Below are 13431 nucleotides of genomic sequence, written 5' to 3' on the forward strand. Positions count from 1 at the left end.
TATTTATGGGTTTTTTTAGGGACAACAAATGGAAACCAACACCATGAGAAGGAGATTAAATGAATATCGTAAGAGAGTCAAGGAGAATAAATGAGAATAATGAGAAGGTTAGTCTCCCCATCACCAAATAATAATCAAAATAAAAGCAAACCCACCTCGGTCTCCGTATCCGTGGGCAGATTGGCGGGCAGCGGCTGCAGGCGAACCTCCTGGCGTCGCAACTCGCGGGCCTTTTTGAACTCCTCGCCCTCGGTGTCATCCTTACCATCATCTAAATTAAAGGATATCAAATAATATTAGTTCTGCGACTGAGTAACTCCCCCTTTTGGGCCCACTCACCCGCTATACCTTCACTAGAATCGTAGAAATCATCAGAGTCATCGCTATCCTCACAGTACTGCTTTCCAATCCAATCCGAGGCCAGTTGGAGGGTCTGAGCGCCGAAGGGCGAATCGTCCGCCTCCTCAAACATCTCCGAATCCGACTCCGTGTCTGATTCATCCGAACTGGATAGCTCGGACTGGGAATCATTGTTCGATTCGGGCAGGAAGTTGCGGCCCGACCACTCGTGCTCATCGATGACATTGGCCTCGTCATCGGACATGGCATCCGCAGAGGCAGTGGCCCGCGAGGTCTCCAGCAGATCCACTTGGTCCCTGGGCGGAGTGGTCTCCATGGGCTCAGCCGCTGCAGAGGGCAGAGATCCTCCTGCTGGTGGAACGGCAGGCGAGGCGGGTTGAGCGGCAGCGGATTTCTAAAGAAATAGTTGGAATTTAAAGATTAGTTTTAATAAAAACAAGAGAGAACGCTAATACCCGTCACTCGGCTAAAGGGAGCGCGAGGGAGATGGATACATACAATTTTTTTGATTGCGCATAACTTTTTAATGAATGGTCCGATTTGAAAAATGTCTTCTACATTTCGATAGGTATACAAATACACAACAAAATTGCATTTATACTTCTCAGAAATCTTTAGAGTTGTGGGCGCCAGACACATTTTAAAATCGTTAGTGGACGAAGGGTTGTTAAATGGGGCGTGGCGCTCGGCTGAAATAAACTTGCGCTGCGTAGGAAGCCCAAGAATATGTGTGGGAAATCTCAACTTTCTAGCTTTTGTAGTTTACGAGATCTCAGCGTTCATACGGACGGACAGACGGTCATGGCTACGAGTAACGGGTATAAGTATATTAGATCCCAGTTAATAACTTACCCTGGTCTTGTTTGTGCGCTGTGGCAACGGTTTGGGCGGCAACCGGAAGTGCTGGGTGCAGTAGAACCGCCCCTGCGGATCGTCCCGATCGAAGGCGTAGCCGCCCAGGCGCAAGTTGGTGTGGCAGTGGTGGCACTTAAGGCAATTGCGATGCAGGACCAATCCCTCGACGGTGGTCTTCTCCATCAGGTAGACCGTTTGCTTGCAGAAGCGGCACTTTTCGGAGGCAGCCTGCTTCTTGAAGGCCAGCGCCACCTTGGAACTCTGCATTGGATCAATGGATAGGCATTAGATGGATTTCAAGGGTGAGTATGGATTACATTTAACGAGAACACTTGAACATTTGTCTTGCATTCTTGATGGGTGTCATGTACAAATGAATGGATATATGTAGTTTAATGACTATGAGTGTTTCTTTCTTTTTGTGGGGGAATTGCCTAGCCTTTTGCTTAAAGCACGCTAACAACATCATCGACAGCAGCAACAGCAACCACAAAGCAAAAAGCAAATATAAAATAGCAGAGGGGAAACCAACCAAACAAAACAATAGATACAAGGAGGTGGTGGGTGAACACAAAATTACTCACTGATTTGGGTATGACTGTGTTGTTGGTGTTGGTGGTGGTGCTACCCGCATTCTTCTCATCCGAATTGCCATCCTCCTTCTTGCCAAACTGGCCGGCAATGGAGGCCACCTTGTTGCGACCCCGCTCGCCCACGTCCAGGTTGTGTCCCTCCTTCAGCTGCTTGTCCAGGTTGCGTATCGTCTGGTCGATGTCCTTGAACTTCTCCGCCTCGCGCGAATCCTGGCGCTGCGGCTTGGACATCTTGTGCTGGCGCGCCTGGAACTGCTCCTTGCTCCACTTGGGCACCTTCTCGCGCCCCTTGGGCCCGTGGATCTCCGTCTTCTTGGACAGCTCGATCTTCTTCTCGATCTCGCGCACATTCCAGTCGTTCGAGTCGATCTTGCCGATGGCCCGCATCAGATCCTTGGGCTTCTTGTCGCCACCGAGGCCACCGCGTCCCGTCATCCGCTGCTCCATGTTCTTGATGCGATCGCTGAACTGCTCGTCTGCGGTGCGCGGCAACGCCGAGGGAATGTCTCCCCGTTCGCGATCCTTTGGTTCACAGGTGGGTAGTGTGATTGTGTTTTGGGTTTTTGGTGATTGGGCATTTAAATTATTTAAGGCGGAGTGGAAAGGGTTGGAGAAATCAAAATTTATAGATATGCATAAATATTTTAGGTCTGATTACTGATCGTCTATCAACGAGTAAACATAAAGAATCAAATCATAAGGCAAACAACGGAACGTAAGCTTAACAAAATGTCCACTTTGGACTGGTTAGATGAACGAGCTTAGCTTAGTAAATAGTAAATTAGCATCTGGCAGACTGACCTAGATTATTCACAGCAGATATTAGAGCCAAATCGCGAGGGGTTTAAACAGTTTTTAAACATTTATCAAGCTTTAGACTTTGTTTTTGGGGAAGAACTGAGCCTTCAAAGTTTTTATATTAATGTGTTATTATAAAATCAGCAAATCCGTAACATATTTTAAAATTTTTTTTAAACATTTCTCAACAAATATGTTAATATGTTACAGATTAAAATCTTCTTTTCTTCGAGCTGTTATTATTATTAACTTGCACTTGTTAGTTGCTATATTCTTCCATTCTTGATTTATATTTTCAGGGAGCCGAACTGCAGCATTAGTCAGAGGTTAGGATCAACAGAGGTCCGCGCAGGACCAAAACGGGTCAAGGCAACAAATAGAACACAGAAGAGGACGCAGCGTGCAAGATTCGGAGAACCAGAGATTCTCGTCGCTTACGGGAAACAGAAGCTTCCGCTCCAGCTCCTTGACGCGATCGTTGAAGATGGGCGCCTGCTGGCGGTAGAGGAATATCGAGTAGTCCTCGAAGGGGGTGCCATCCTCGGCCACACCGGCCTCGCCACCCTCCTCCCTCAGAAGCTTGCCCGCCTGCAGGAGCTGCAGGCTCTTGTAGAAGTTCTGTGTCTGGTGGTAGCGCTGCTGGCGCCGCTTGCTCATCCGCTCCTGCCGATTCTCCTCGATCTCCTGCAAGCGCTGCTGGCGCTCCTCCTGCGCGGCAGAGGTGAGAGTCAACACACAGTGGACAGATTTGGAAGGGTTCGGATTCTTGGGGCAGGGGATTCTTGTTTTCGACCGAGAGTGATTGTGATAACTATGGGATCTTGGGTGCTTTTCCATGGGACAGACACAGACACAAATCTAGATCTACCTTGCTACTTGACTTTGCTACGTTAGTGAGGTGAGGTTTGAGTGGGGGTTACGCATCACAAGATGGAATATGCAGACGACACTGGGACACTTGGACACTGAGCGAACTGACCTCATTGATGGTTTCGAATGCGCTAATGGCGTTACTGATTTCATGACAGAGAGCTGTTCTCAGCAGGAGCTGAACCTTGGGAACAGATTGGCGATTGTTTGGTTTTTATGAATTTGGTATTCTTGCGATTTACATATGTAATTAACAATTAATTTCTTTGAATGTACATGAGAGAGATAGATAGAGAGCTGAGTTTATAACAATTTATAACGAGCATGGTATATAATGAGAGAGAAATACACATAATGTATGTGTGTATTTGCAACAAAATGTTCAAACGGCCGAAGAAACTCCTCAGACCTTCTGGACACTCGCGTATGAACCAATCCATGATAATAAATAATTCCAGCATTTACTCACAATATTGGCGGTCTTATCCACCTGGCGGCGCTTCTTCGACCGACGTGGCGTATCATTTTGACCTGTAGCAGAAATAAATCAGGGTCAGTAATAATTTAAAATGATTTTGATAAATAGAAATGATTCTCTGGAGTGGCTTGCAGTCTACTTTAAAATTCTTGAAAAATTCCCTTACGATTTTTCTCAATGAAAATAGTTCTCAATGTTTTTTTTTACTAATTAAAATTATAACAGCTATACTAAAAAATTCTTTAAAAATTCTCTTAACATTTTTCTCAATTTAAAATTATAACAGCTCTACTTTCAAGTAATTAAATTCAAGCCAAGTTAAATAAACTAAGTAGGATTTTTCTCAATGAAAATAGTTTTCAACGTTTTTCTTTACTATTTACAATTTTAACAGCTATACTTTCAAGTAATTAAATTCAAGCCAAGTTAAATAAACTAAGTAGTTTACAGTTTATACAGTATCGATCAATACTAATCTATGCTCTAAGCATTTCTGGTGTAGGTTTTATTGCCACTTTAAAATTTGACATAAATGCTCGTCTAGCAGCCACTCCGAGAGATTCATTTATTGGCCAAACTATGGTGTATAATGGTAATCTTCAACAGACCCAGCTGCGTGGTGGCTCCCGTTCCGCTTCCGCTGCCGGCAGCTCCGGCGGCTGATCCCGCTGCACCACCTCCGACGTTGAGCAGTTGCTCGTGGCGACGCTGCCGCTTGGCCCGCTCCTCCTCCAGCACCGAACGCCGTTGCACTGTCGTCGGTATATCCACGGCATCCTGCATCGGCGACTTGGCCTTCGGTTTCGTCGCCAACAGCTTGGAGAAGTCAGGCTGAGCGTGCGTGTGGTTGATGCGATACTTCTGCCTCAAATCACTAAAGTCCATCTTGGGGTGCTTGATGTGCGGGATTTCGCCGCGGAAGAGCTCGCAAATCTGGTCCAAATAGTTGAGCCAAAGGCGCGACTCCACATCGGTCAGGTCGAGCGACTGCTTGGCGCTCATGATGCGATCGATGTGCAGTTCGCGCTCCAGGACGGCGAAGGCCAGCTCGTTGCACTCCACGGGACTCATGTCCTTGGTGGCGGCAAAGTCGATGAGATCGGGGCGATAGCTATAAGTTTAACCATTAATTAAGCACTTTATTTGATGAAGTTTTTAAAAGAGTCCTGCATGAGTACACTTGAATTGACAAACAATTCATTTTTTGCAAATAGAGTGAGTGAGTTCAACTTGTAAGTTGTGAGTTAACTTGGATCACTTGTTTCACTTAATGACTCGTAAAAAAAACAAGTGATACAAGCACAGAAAAAAAGTGAGTCAGAGTGATAAAATTACTAAGCAAATTATTTACGTGATTCGAAATTATTTTATAACTATTTATTTTATATTAAATCACTTGTTTTTCCTTATGAAGAAATCAAATGAAAAAAGTGATCCAAGTTAACTGATTTAAAAAATTGACTTTCAAGTACACTCAAGCAGGACTCTAGTTTTTAACGACTACCCACCGATTAATTAGCGCACAGAGAACGCGTCCATTGCGGAACACATCCGAAGCGTCCTTGAGCTCCCCAATAAACTGGTGGGCATGCAGCTGGGCGCTTATCCACCTCAGCAAAGTGGCTCCCTGGGGTAAAAGATCTAAAAAAAATATATAGAAAAATTATTAAATAAATCCTGATTAATTAAACACCATCTACTGACCTCCACTGCGTCGCTTCCTCCTGCCCGGCGTGTCCGCATGCGGCGTCTGCAGGGCATGGGTGTCCATGTAGGTCTGCTCCAGAATGGCCGGGTCGTCCGTGTCGACCAGGTGCTTAACCTGCCAGCTGTTGACCGACTCCCTGTTGAGGTTCGGATACCGCGTGGCCGGGTCCACGGTGTAGGCACTGATGTCCCGCTGCAGGGTGTCCGGCGTGGTCTGATTGAGCAGCCTGTAGATGCTCTCGCGCTGCGCCAGCACCCCGAGTGTGCTGTTCTGCGGATTGGACCACAGCTTGATGGCATAGGCGGCGTCCATGCTGGACAAGAAGCCGCGGGCACAGCCCGAACCGGTGGGCCAAAAGGGCTCCAGCAGGCTGTCGCCCACGAGGCACTGCATCAGGCGGGCGCCCTTCCGCACGATCACGCGACACGACATCTCGGCGGCGAACATCGAGGTGAAGTCGAACATGGCCACATCCGGTTTGCCGTAGTGATTGACGGCAAACTCCAGATTGGGCATTTGGTATTGGGTGGAGAACTCGGCCGCCTCGCGGGCATAGTCGTGCAGCTTCTGGGTGTCCACATTGGCGGCGGCCAGCAGCTCGCCGGGATCGGCCATGTCCTCGATAATGACGCCCTTGTCGATCAAACTGTGCTTCTTGGCCGTCATCACAAAGTAGTGCGTCTCGTCCTTGTAGTACACGATGTTCTCCAGGTCGATTCCCGTCTTTCCGTACAACTCCTTGAAGAAGGCCTGGTTGAAGATGAAGGCCACGCCGCTAATCTCCTCCACCTTGGCCTCCGCCTCCGTCTTCTTGTTGATAAAGTTGGCCGTGATGGCGATGGCCAGCTTGCCGCGGAACTCCTTCCGCCGAAAGTCGAGCATATTCCGCTTGCCATCCGCCCCGATCAGCACATCGAACTCGTAGTGAGAGACGGCATGGTCGGCGGGGCTGACCGCTGCCCTCCAGCCGCCTCCATCGCCGGAGGGCTCTAGGGCGTGCTCAAAGCTGACGCCCTCGTGGATCTCCACGCCCAGGAGCAGTGCCACCTTGAGCAGCATGCACTGCAGCTGCCGGATGGAGATGTGATCGATGGAGCCGGCACAGAACTTGCCGTAGAACTTCTTGGCGCCCAGATTGCGCAGATCCGTGATGACAAAGGGCCACAGATGCAGGACATTGTTGCGGGTGATGCGATCGCGTTTCTCCAGCACCACCACCTTGGCGCCCAGCAACTGGGCCTCGATGGCGGTGCGCAGGCCACACGGCCCGGCTCCGATGACCAGGACGCGGGTGCCGGAGCAGGCGGCTCCCTTCCCGTAGACCCGATGGGCTGCCCGGGCGTCGAACTTCTTCCACAGCGCCTGCGCCTTCCACGAGCGCACCTTGGCCTTGAGTCGCGGATAGAAGTCGTTGAGGGGCGACGGCCGCAGACCCACCGCCTCGCACATGGCCCGATGGAGCGCCAGGATCTGGCGCATCGTGGTGGCCACGCACAGCAGGTCGAACAGCTCCGCCGCCTCCGCGGCCGCCGCGTGCTCCGCCATGAGGAGCTGCTGTTGCTGCTGCTGCTGCGCCGTCAACTGCTGCTGCTGCTGCGGCATCTGCTGTTGCAGCGGCTGCTGCTGATGGTGCGGCAGGTGGTGGTGCCGCTGGTGTTGGCGGCTCATTCTGCGGGAAGAGAGATGATGGGAAGAGTTAGTGGGGTGCTTGGTTGATAGGACGACTACTGGGCAACGAAACATGGCACACGGCAGTGGGGGAACTATGTTTATTTCTCGGGGAATTCAATTAAATTCTGACAGATTTTTCATTCACATTTACCGAGGTATATACTATAGACCATATATCTGAATCTGTTTATTTGCCTGTTTATTTCCCAAGACAGTCCGTCTGTCAAATTAATTTTAATTAATTAAGCGCATTAATAAGAATCATCTTATAGCAGCGTTTACGAGGTTCTTATACCCTACATATCTTGAGTATTAAATCTCATTTCTCTAATATATGAGCTTATAAAGAATATCCTGTTAAAATAAATAAAAAGAGAGATCCAAGTAAACTGCGACCTCCTTTGAAGTCAACGAACCATCTCATGTTTACTCATAAAGGACTGACAGCCTCGCATGTAAATGTAAACAAAATACAAGTTTTACTTTTTAAATATTCTCAGAAAAAGGAAAGAACCCCCCTTTTTTCTTTCTCCTACCCCAGTGAACTAACAAAGAGCTTTTAAACTGAACTTGTCATCATCTTGCTGGTTTGCTCTTCTTTTTGTTTTGCTTACTTACTGATTCAAATGATAACTCAAATCTTGCCGCAGCATTATACTTCAATTAATTGAATCAGAAAAATCAGAATGAATTACTCATGCTGAGGTCCAGCGATAATAATACGAACCGTTGAACAAAGCCGAGAAAAGCAGGAAATCTACTTGTGGAAAGCTCAACTTTCGAATACCCTTAAAATATAAAAATCCCGTTGGCCAATTAAACCCATTCGAACTCAAGCAGAGCATTTAGTGCGAACCAGGCTATAATTGGAATAGACTTTGAGAGCTGACAAGTGAGCCAGACAAAAGCCAAAGGCAAATGAGCCGGTAAAAGCTGCCACTCGAGTTTGAACTTCTGTTTGGATTCGCCTAGACAGGCAACAACCTGACAATGGACAGTCGGGAACTGGGAACTGCCAAGTGGGAGCTGCAAGGTGGAAACCCTGAAGTGGAGTGCCATTTGCGCCGGGGCAAATGGGGAAAAAAATGTAAGCCACAAGACCGCAGCTGTTGGTTCTTTGTGCGAGTGTTTTCTGAATGTGAATGTCCCGCATTCACTCACTCGCACAAAGGACAATAGCCCCTGGGAGAAGCGAACAAACGAGGACGAGTCATTGCCCCATTTTCGGGGACATTATCAAGATTAGTGGTTTAAATCGGAAACCACCCAGGAAATTTAACTGTATAACTCTCACTAAAAGCTAAGATAAACCTAATCCTAATAATTCACTGAACAAAACCAATCCTTAATCCAAATTCGGAGCCATGTTCCGAGTTTATTGGACGCCAGAAGCTTTTGATTGCACTCACAGATCTGTGCAATGGGCGGTACAATTTGCGAGATGGAGAATTTTCACAGCAGCGGAGAGACGGGCAGCATGAGGAGACGGGCTTCCAGGGGCACATCCCCGGAGGGCAGCCGTTCGCGTTGCTCCCCCGAGGTCGTCCGGCGGTAGCGGCTCCCATTCACCATGGGCGGCGATCCGTCCAGCTGCTGGAGCTTCAGCATCAGGGGCGACATCTGGGGCAGGGCTCCCGGGGCACTGCACTCGGACAGAATCTCGGCCGCATACTGATCGATGTCCCGGCCCAGTTGCTCCACCACCGGCTGCACCACCGAGTAGCGGCCATTTAGGCAGCCGAAGAAGCCCTCGCGCCTCCCTCCCTCGAGGACGTCGGTGACCACCGGACGGATGCGGTGCAGCGGCAGCCGGTAGACGTCGGCCACCCGCTCGGCCACCTCGTAACTGGTCGCCGGACGACCCAGCACCTTCAACACCTCCAGCACCAGAGCCCCGTTCTGCCTGCCCAAATTGGTGGGATTCATTCTGAAATGCACACGACTTGACGGCGACGACTCTTCGAGCCTTCCTAACTTCTTCGACCTTTGTTCTGGCTTTTGGTATTGCTAAAAGTTAACAATGAATTTGTACTCTTTGCTTTTGCGGCGCACTAGCCAAAAAGGGAAATGGAAATATTTTTGTTGATAATACTTATAGAAAATGTGGCTTGTTCCGAGGTTTGTAATACACTGAAATGAGTGGCAGGTCTCAAGGGGTTTGTGGTTGGAGATAAGACAAGGGGGTTGCTGGGATCTACAAAGGGTGCGGGAAATACCAAATAGCATAGCATGATATGAGGATGCCACAAAAAACCTCTCTATAATCTACTTGTCAAATTGAACAATAAGATAAACGGAAGGTCTGCTCAGTTCTTCAATAAAAAGAATAGGAAATCCTTTCCTTTGAGCTTATTCACCCCTTCCGTAATACATGTGCGTGGAAGCGCAATGGCTCATGCCTGACAAATTATTCTACAGCAACCCACGCAAGAAATTGTCCAAGGGACAATGCCAAAAGTCGAATCCAGTTCTTGTTGTCTCATCGTCTATTAAAGTTCGGGGCAAAAATTCGATTGGCGCCAGAAAAGTCATAAAAAAAAATGCTCGCTCAATGCCCCCAACCACGCCCACTGTGCGGACAGGAAAGGGGCGGTGGGTAGCACGGGTGGGTGGGTCACGCAATTGGCGACAGCTCGACTGTCTCCCTTCAGCACTCTCTGCACAGTGGGGCAAATAGAGTATTTCATACAATAAACTAATTTAATTTACAGGTCTTATTTATGTTAATTTCTTATATAAGCAATCTTAAGAATCTTTCCGCATGTAAACAAATAATATTAAAATCTTTTTATACCAAGAGACTTCTTATAAATTGACTTTCTGTAAAGCTTGCTCAGAGTTCTTTCTCATTGAGCACCACATATCATATAGCGAACTGACTTTATATGTATTTCCATGTAGTCTTCGGCCTCTTTCACTCTCTCACAAGCCTTCTTTGTTTGACTGGGTTAAACAAAAGCCTTGTGGGTCACATTGGGCACACAACACATTATGTCACTGCGCGGACGAAAGGGAGAATTACGATGGGAAATGGGGTGATGGTGGGTGGATGAGATGAAACACGAAAATTAAAGTCGAAAGAAAATGAAAATGAAAAGTTTAGCGCTTATCGATTTTTGTCAGCTTTTTATCAGCCAACTGTCGCCACAAGGCGAAGTTTGTTGAGGCAGGAAGGGAAATTAAAATTAACCGAAAATTCTAGGAGAGGGCAGGGTATCAAAACAACCGGCGAGGGTGGACTGCACTACGCTTTCTCTTTCGACTTTTGGGGGTTAGATTGGCGGGTGACTCATCTTTTGGTTCTACTCGGGGGTGGCCCAAAAATATCCCACCATTTATACAGCTCAATTACTCATAAATTCAGAAATAAAAACAAAATTGCGGACTTTGGGTAAACGGAAGATTTCATAGTTTATAAAGTGATGCACATGGCTGCCGGACAAGATCAAGGTTCTCGAAAACAAATGAACCATTTCAGTTTGAAAAGCTGAAATTTCTCTTTCTTTTCCTAGTTGGAAATTGGCCAATGGCCAGGAAATTTTTATTTAATATTCAAAGCGCAAACATCTTGTAGTCTCATTCATAAACAAAATAATTAACTTTTGCCATTTTGGTTATTTCTTTCCAATTTTTCTTTTCTTCAAAATATTTGCTCACCTGAAGCAATTGACGCGTTTGTTAAAATCTACACAATGTTTTTCGATTATATCACAATATTTTGTGTTTATTTATTTAATTTTTTTTTATATTCGGACCGTTGCGTTGCGAGTTGAAGAGCCACTTGATCGGTAATGAAGCTCCGCCACTGCTCGGGATCATTTTTAAGGCATTTTAATAAAAACATTACAAAGACAGATGACAAAGATACAATGAGTTCAGTCAGGTGAACAAAAGCCAGGAACATCTCAACCACCCCCACAACGTGAGAACTTCGACACACACTGTTGATACACACACAAAACATAAAGAAAACTCTAATTATAGATTTATAGATATTGTATCTACAAGCCAACCCATCAAACAAATGTTGTTTCCTTTTATCAGACATCGATAGGAAAGCTCTTTCTTGGGAACTTTCTAATAACATCAAGCACAAAGAAGAAGTACATTTAGACTTGGACATGAAAGTCACGTAATTTGAATATTTTCTTGTTATTTTATTCGTTCGTTTTTATGCGACAATTGTCGATAGAAATATGTCACTGAAACGTGAAGAGTTTTCAGAAGTGAACAAGTTATTGAGTTTCAAATACATGCGGCTGTATTTAAACTAATAAAAGTCTCAACTCGAAATCAAGTTTTTAACACCTCTATGCTTCAGAACACTTGGTTTGGGGCGCAAAGAAATATGCAAATAGCCAGTCGCTTGATTGATTTGCTACTCGTTGTCTTCTAATTTTGGTTCCTATGCCAATTGATCGACAGGCTCGCAGGCAAACGAAAATTGTTGAAATTGCAGCAAATTGATTTATGAACACCAAACAGACATCGGAGCAACACGAACAACAATGCGGAAGCGCCATCGAAATATTCAGTGGGTACTAGTATTTGTATTAGGGGTACCCACTGTTGGCGGGAAATTCACAAAAAAAGAAATCATTCGACGAAGTGTGACCATTAAAAGGCACGCCTCTGGCGCTTTTCTTTACCTTTCGGCTGGTTTCACAATTACAACAAGATGACAAGTGAAAAACAATGAAAATAGATTTGATTGAATAAATCTTGTCGCCAACTTTTTGGTTGGCAGCCAACTTAAATTTTTGCCATTGTTATAAATTTGTTAGCGTATTTTATTTGGCACTAACAGACGTGGCTAAATAAATTACGTTTAATTAGTGGGATATGGTCAAAGCGCTGACAGTACAGCTTAACTCGGGGTAGCGCAATTAAATATTGAATATATCGAGACACCCTGGCCATATTTCACTTTCCAATTGTCTAGCTAAATTCAACTTTAAGAACCTTGTGGGCCTTTTGCAAGTAAGTTGGCCTGTCACTCGGCAAAGAGTTAAACATATAGAGTGTAATCCGAGGCAGAAAGATATTCGAAATTCGAATAGACAGCAGCACAGCGGCGTACGTTCATTTAAACATTTTTCGCTATTCTTAGCCAAACAAAATTGGGTCAGCAAACGATGCGGTTGGCCAACTCGCAGCCACGAGCCAAACATTTTCCCATCGAGAGAGAAGAAAAATCTGCGAGGCGCCTTCAACTTTTTGCACTTATATATTCGCATATATATGTAGGTACATTGTAAGTGTATATGTATAAATAGTAAGTTAATTAATTCCCGATTCCTTACGCAAGCGAAATTTCTTGTTAAACGAATTTTAATGCAAAATCAATTTTATGACTGCCGGCGCCTTCAAATGACATCATCGATGAAAAGAAGAAAGTCGGAGAAGGTGGCCTTTCTGCGATTCAATTTCCTTGCGGCACAGCAGCATCCTTTGTGGATAATCCCTTTTGAAGCTTCCCGTTGCCATCATTTGGAGCAGAGATGGCATCATTGATTTTAAATTGAAGGGTATTTGCAAAAAAATAAAATTTTTGGAATATAAAACAATTTTAGATTCTAAATTCATTCGATATATTTAATTTTAAATATTTATATTTTTAAATATTTAAAAATATTTTAATAATTATACAAAACAATCCATAATGATATAGATGTTTGCCAGCTCCAAATCTCAAAGTTACAGGCCTGATGTTATGTGAAAATGCCCCATTTTCGTCTGTGGGACTCACTTCCTGCGCACTTCAGCCCATATTAAAATAAATAAAACATATATATGCCGCCTGCACAGAAAAAAGAAACTAGAGTGGGCGTGGCAGACCCTACCACTAACTACTCCCCAGTCCGCCCTCTCAATCCGCTCCACTTGCATTACAACTGGGATTGGAATTGCAATTGGGGTCAGGCCCGGACAAAGTTCTCCTCGTGGCGGAGCAAATTTAATAAACAACAAAATGTGTAGAAATTTACATAAATATTCTATTTTTGCGGGGTTTAATTGCACACTCAACTTACGTGTCTCAGTCGCTGTCGATGTCGTGTGGGCCTGTCATATATGCAGCATTAACTGGAAGCAAACGA

The 13431-nt window shown here is 45.6% G+C and overlaps 2 protein-coding genes across 17 annotated transcripts in view; both read right to left on the reverse strand.

Moving 5' to 3' along the window:
* Mical (Molecule interacting with CasL) overlaps positions 1-13431 on the reverse strand; it is a 45402-nt gene that overhangs the window by 13494 nt on the left and 18477 nt on the right. For 5 of the 16 annotated variants that reach the window (XM_070217222.1, XM_070217220.1, XM_017141340.3 and 2 more), the window contains exons 1-9: positions 5659-7436; positions 5463-5595; positions 4563-5065; positions 3946-4007; positions 3045-3314; positions 1800-2330; positions 1213-1476; positions 340-754; positions 156-271 (exon numbers count right to left, since the gene is read on the reverse strand). In XM_070217222.1, the coding sequence (XP_070073323.1) occupies positions 156-271; positions 340-754; positions 1213-1476; positions 1800-2330; positions 3045-3314; positions 3946-4007; positions 4563-5065; positions 5463-5595; positions 5659-7405 (4041 nt within the window). In that variant the 5' untranslated portion in view covers positions 7406-7436. Of the gene's footprint in view, positions 1-155; positions 272-339; positions 755-1212; positions 1477-1799; positions 2331-3044; positions 3315-3945; positions 4008-4562; positions 5066-5462; positions 5596-5658; positions 7437-13365; positions 13418-13431 lie in introns of those variants that run through there. The other 11 variants (XM_070217213.1, XM_070217217.1, XM_070217216.1 and 8 more) reach the window with 5 other exon arrangements.
* On the reverse strand, positions 8679-9472 carry LOC108057185 (uncharacterized). Its single transcript, XM_017141341.3, has one exon. It carries the CDS (start codon positions 9257-9259, stop codon positions 8786-8788), a length of 474 nt encoding a protein of 157 aa, XP_016996830.2. The 5' UTR covers positions 9260-9472; the 3' UTR covers positions 8679-8785.

This window comes from Drosophila takahashii, chromosome 3R (genome assembly GCF_030179915.1).
Source record: "Drosophila takahashii strain IR98-3 E-12201 chromosome 3R, DtakHiC1v2, whole genome shotgun sequence".
Classification (NCBI taxonomy): Eukaryota; Metazoa; Arthropoda; class Insecta; order Diptera; family Drosophilidae; genus Drosophila; species Drosophila takahashii.

Bases quoted from the DNA above. Each gene is read 5' to 3' on its own strand.
- LOC108057185 (XM_017141341.3), bottom strand. From the start codon at position 9,259: ATGAATCCCACCAATTTGGGCAGGCAGAACGGGGCTCTGGTGCTGGAG.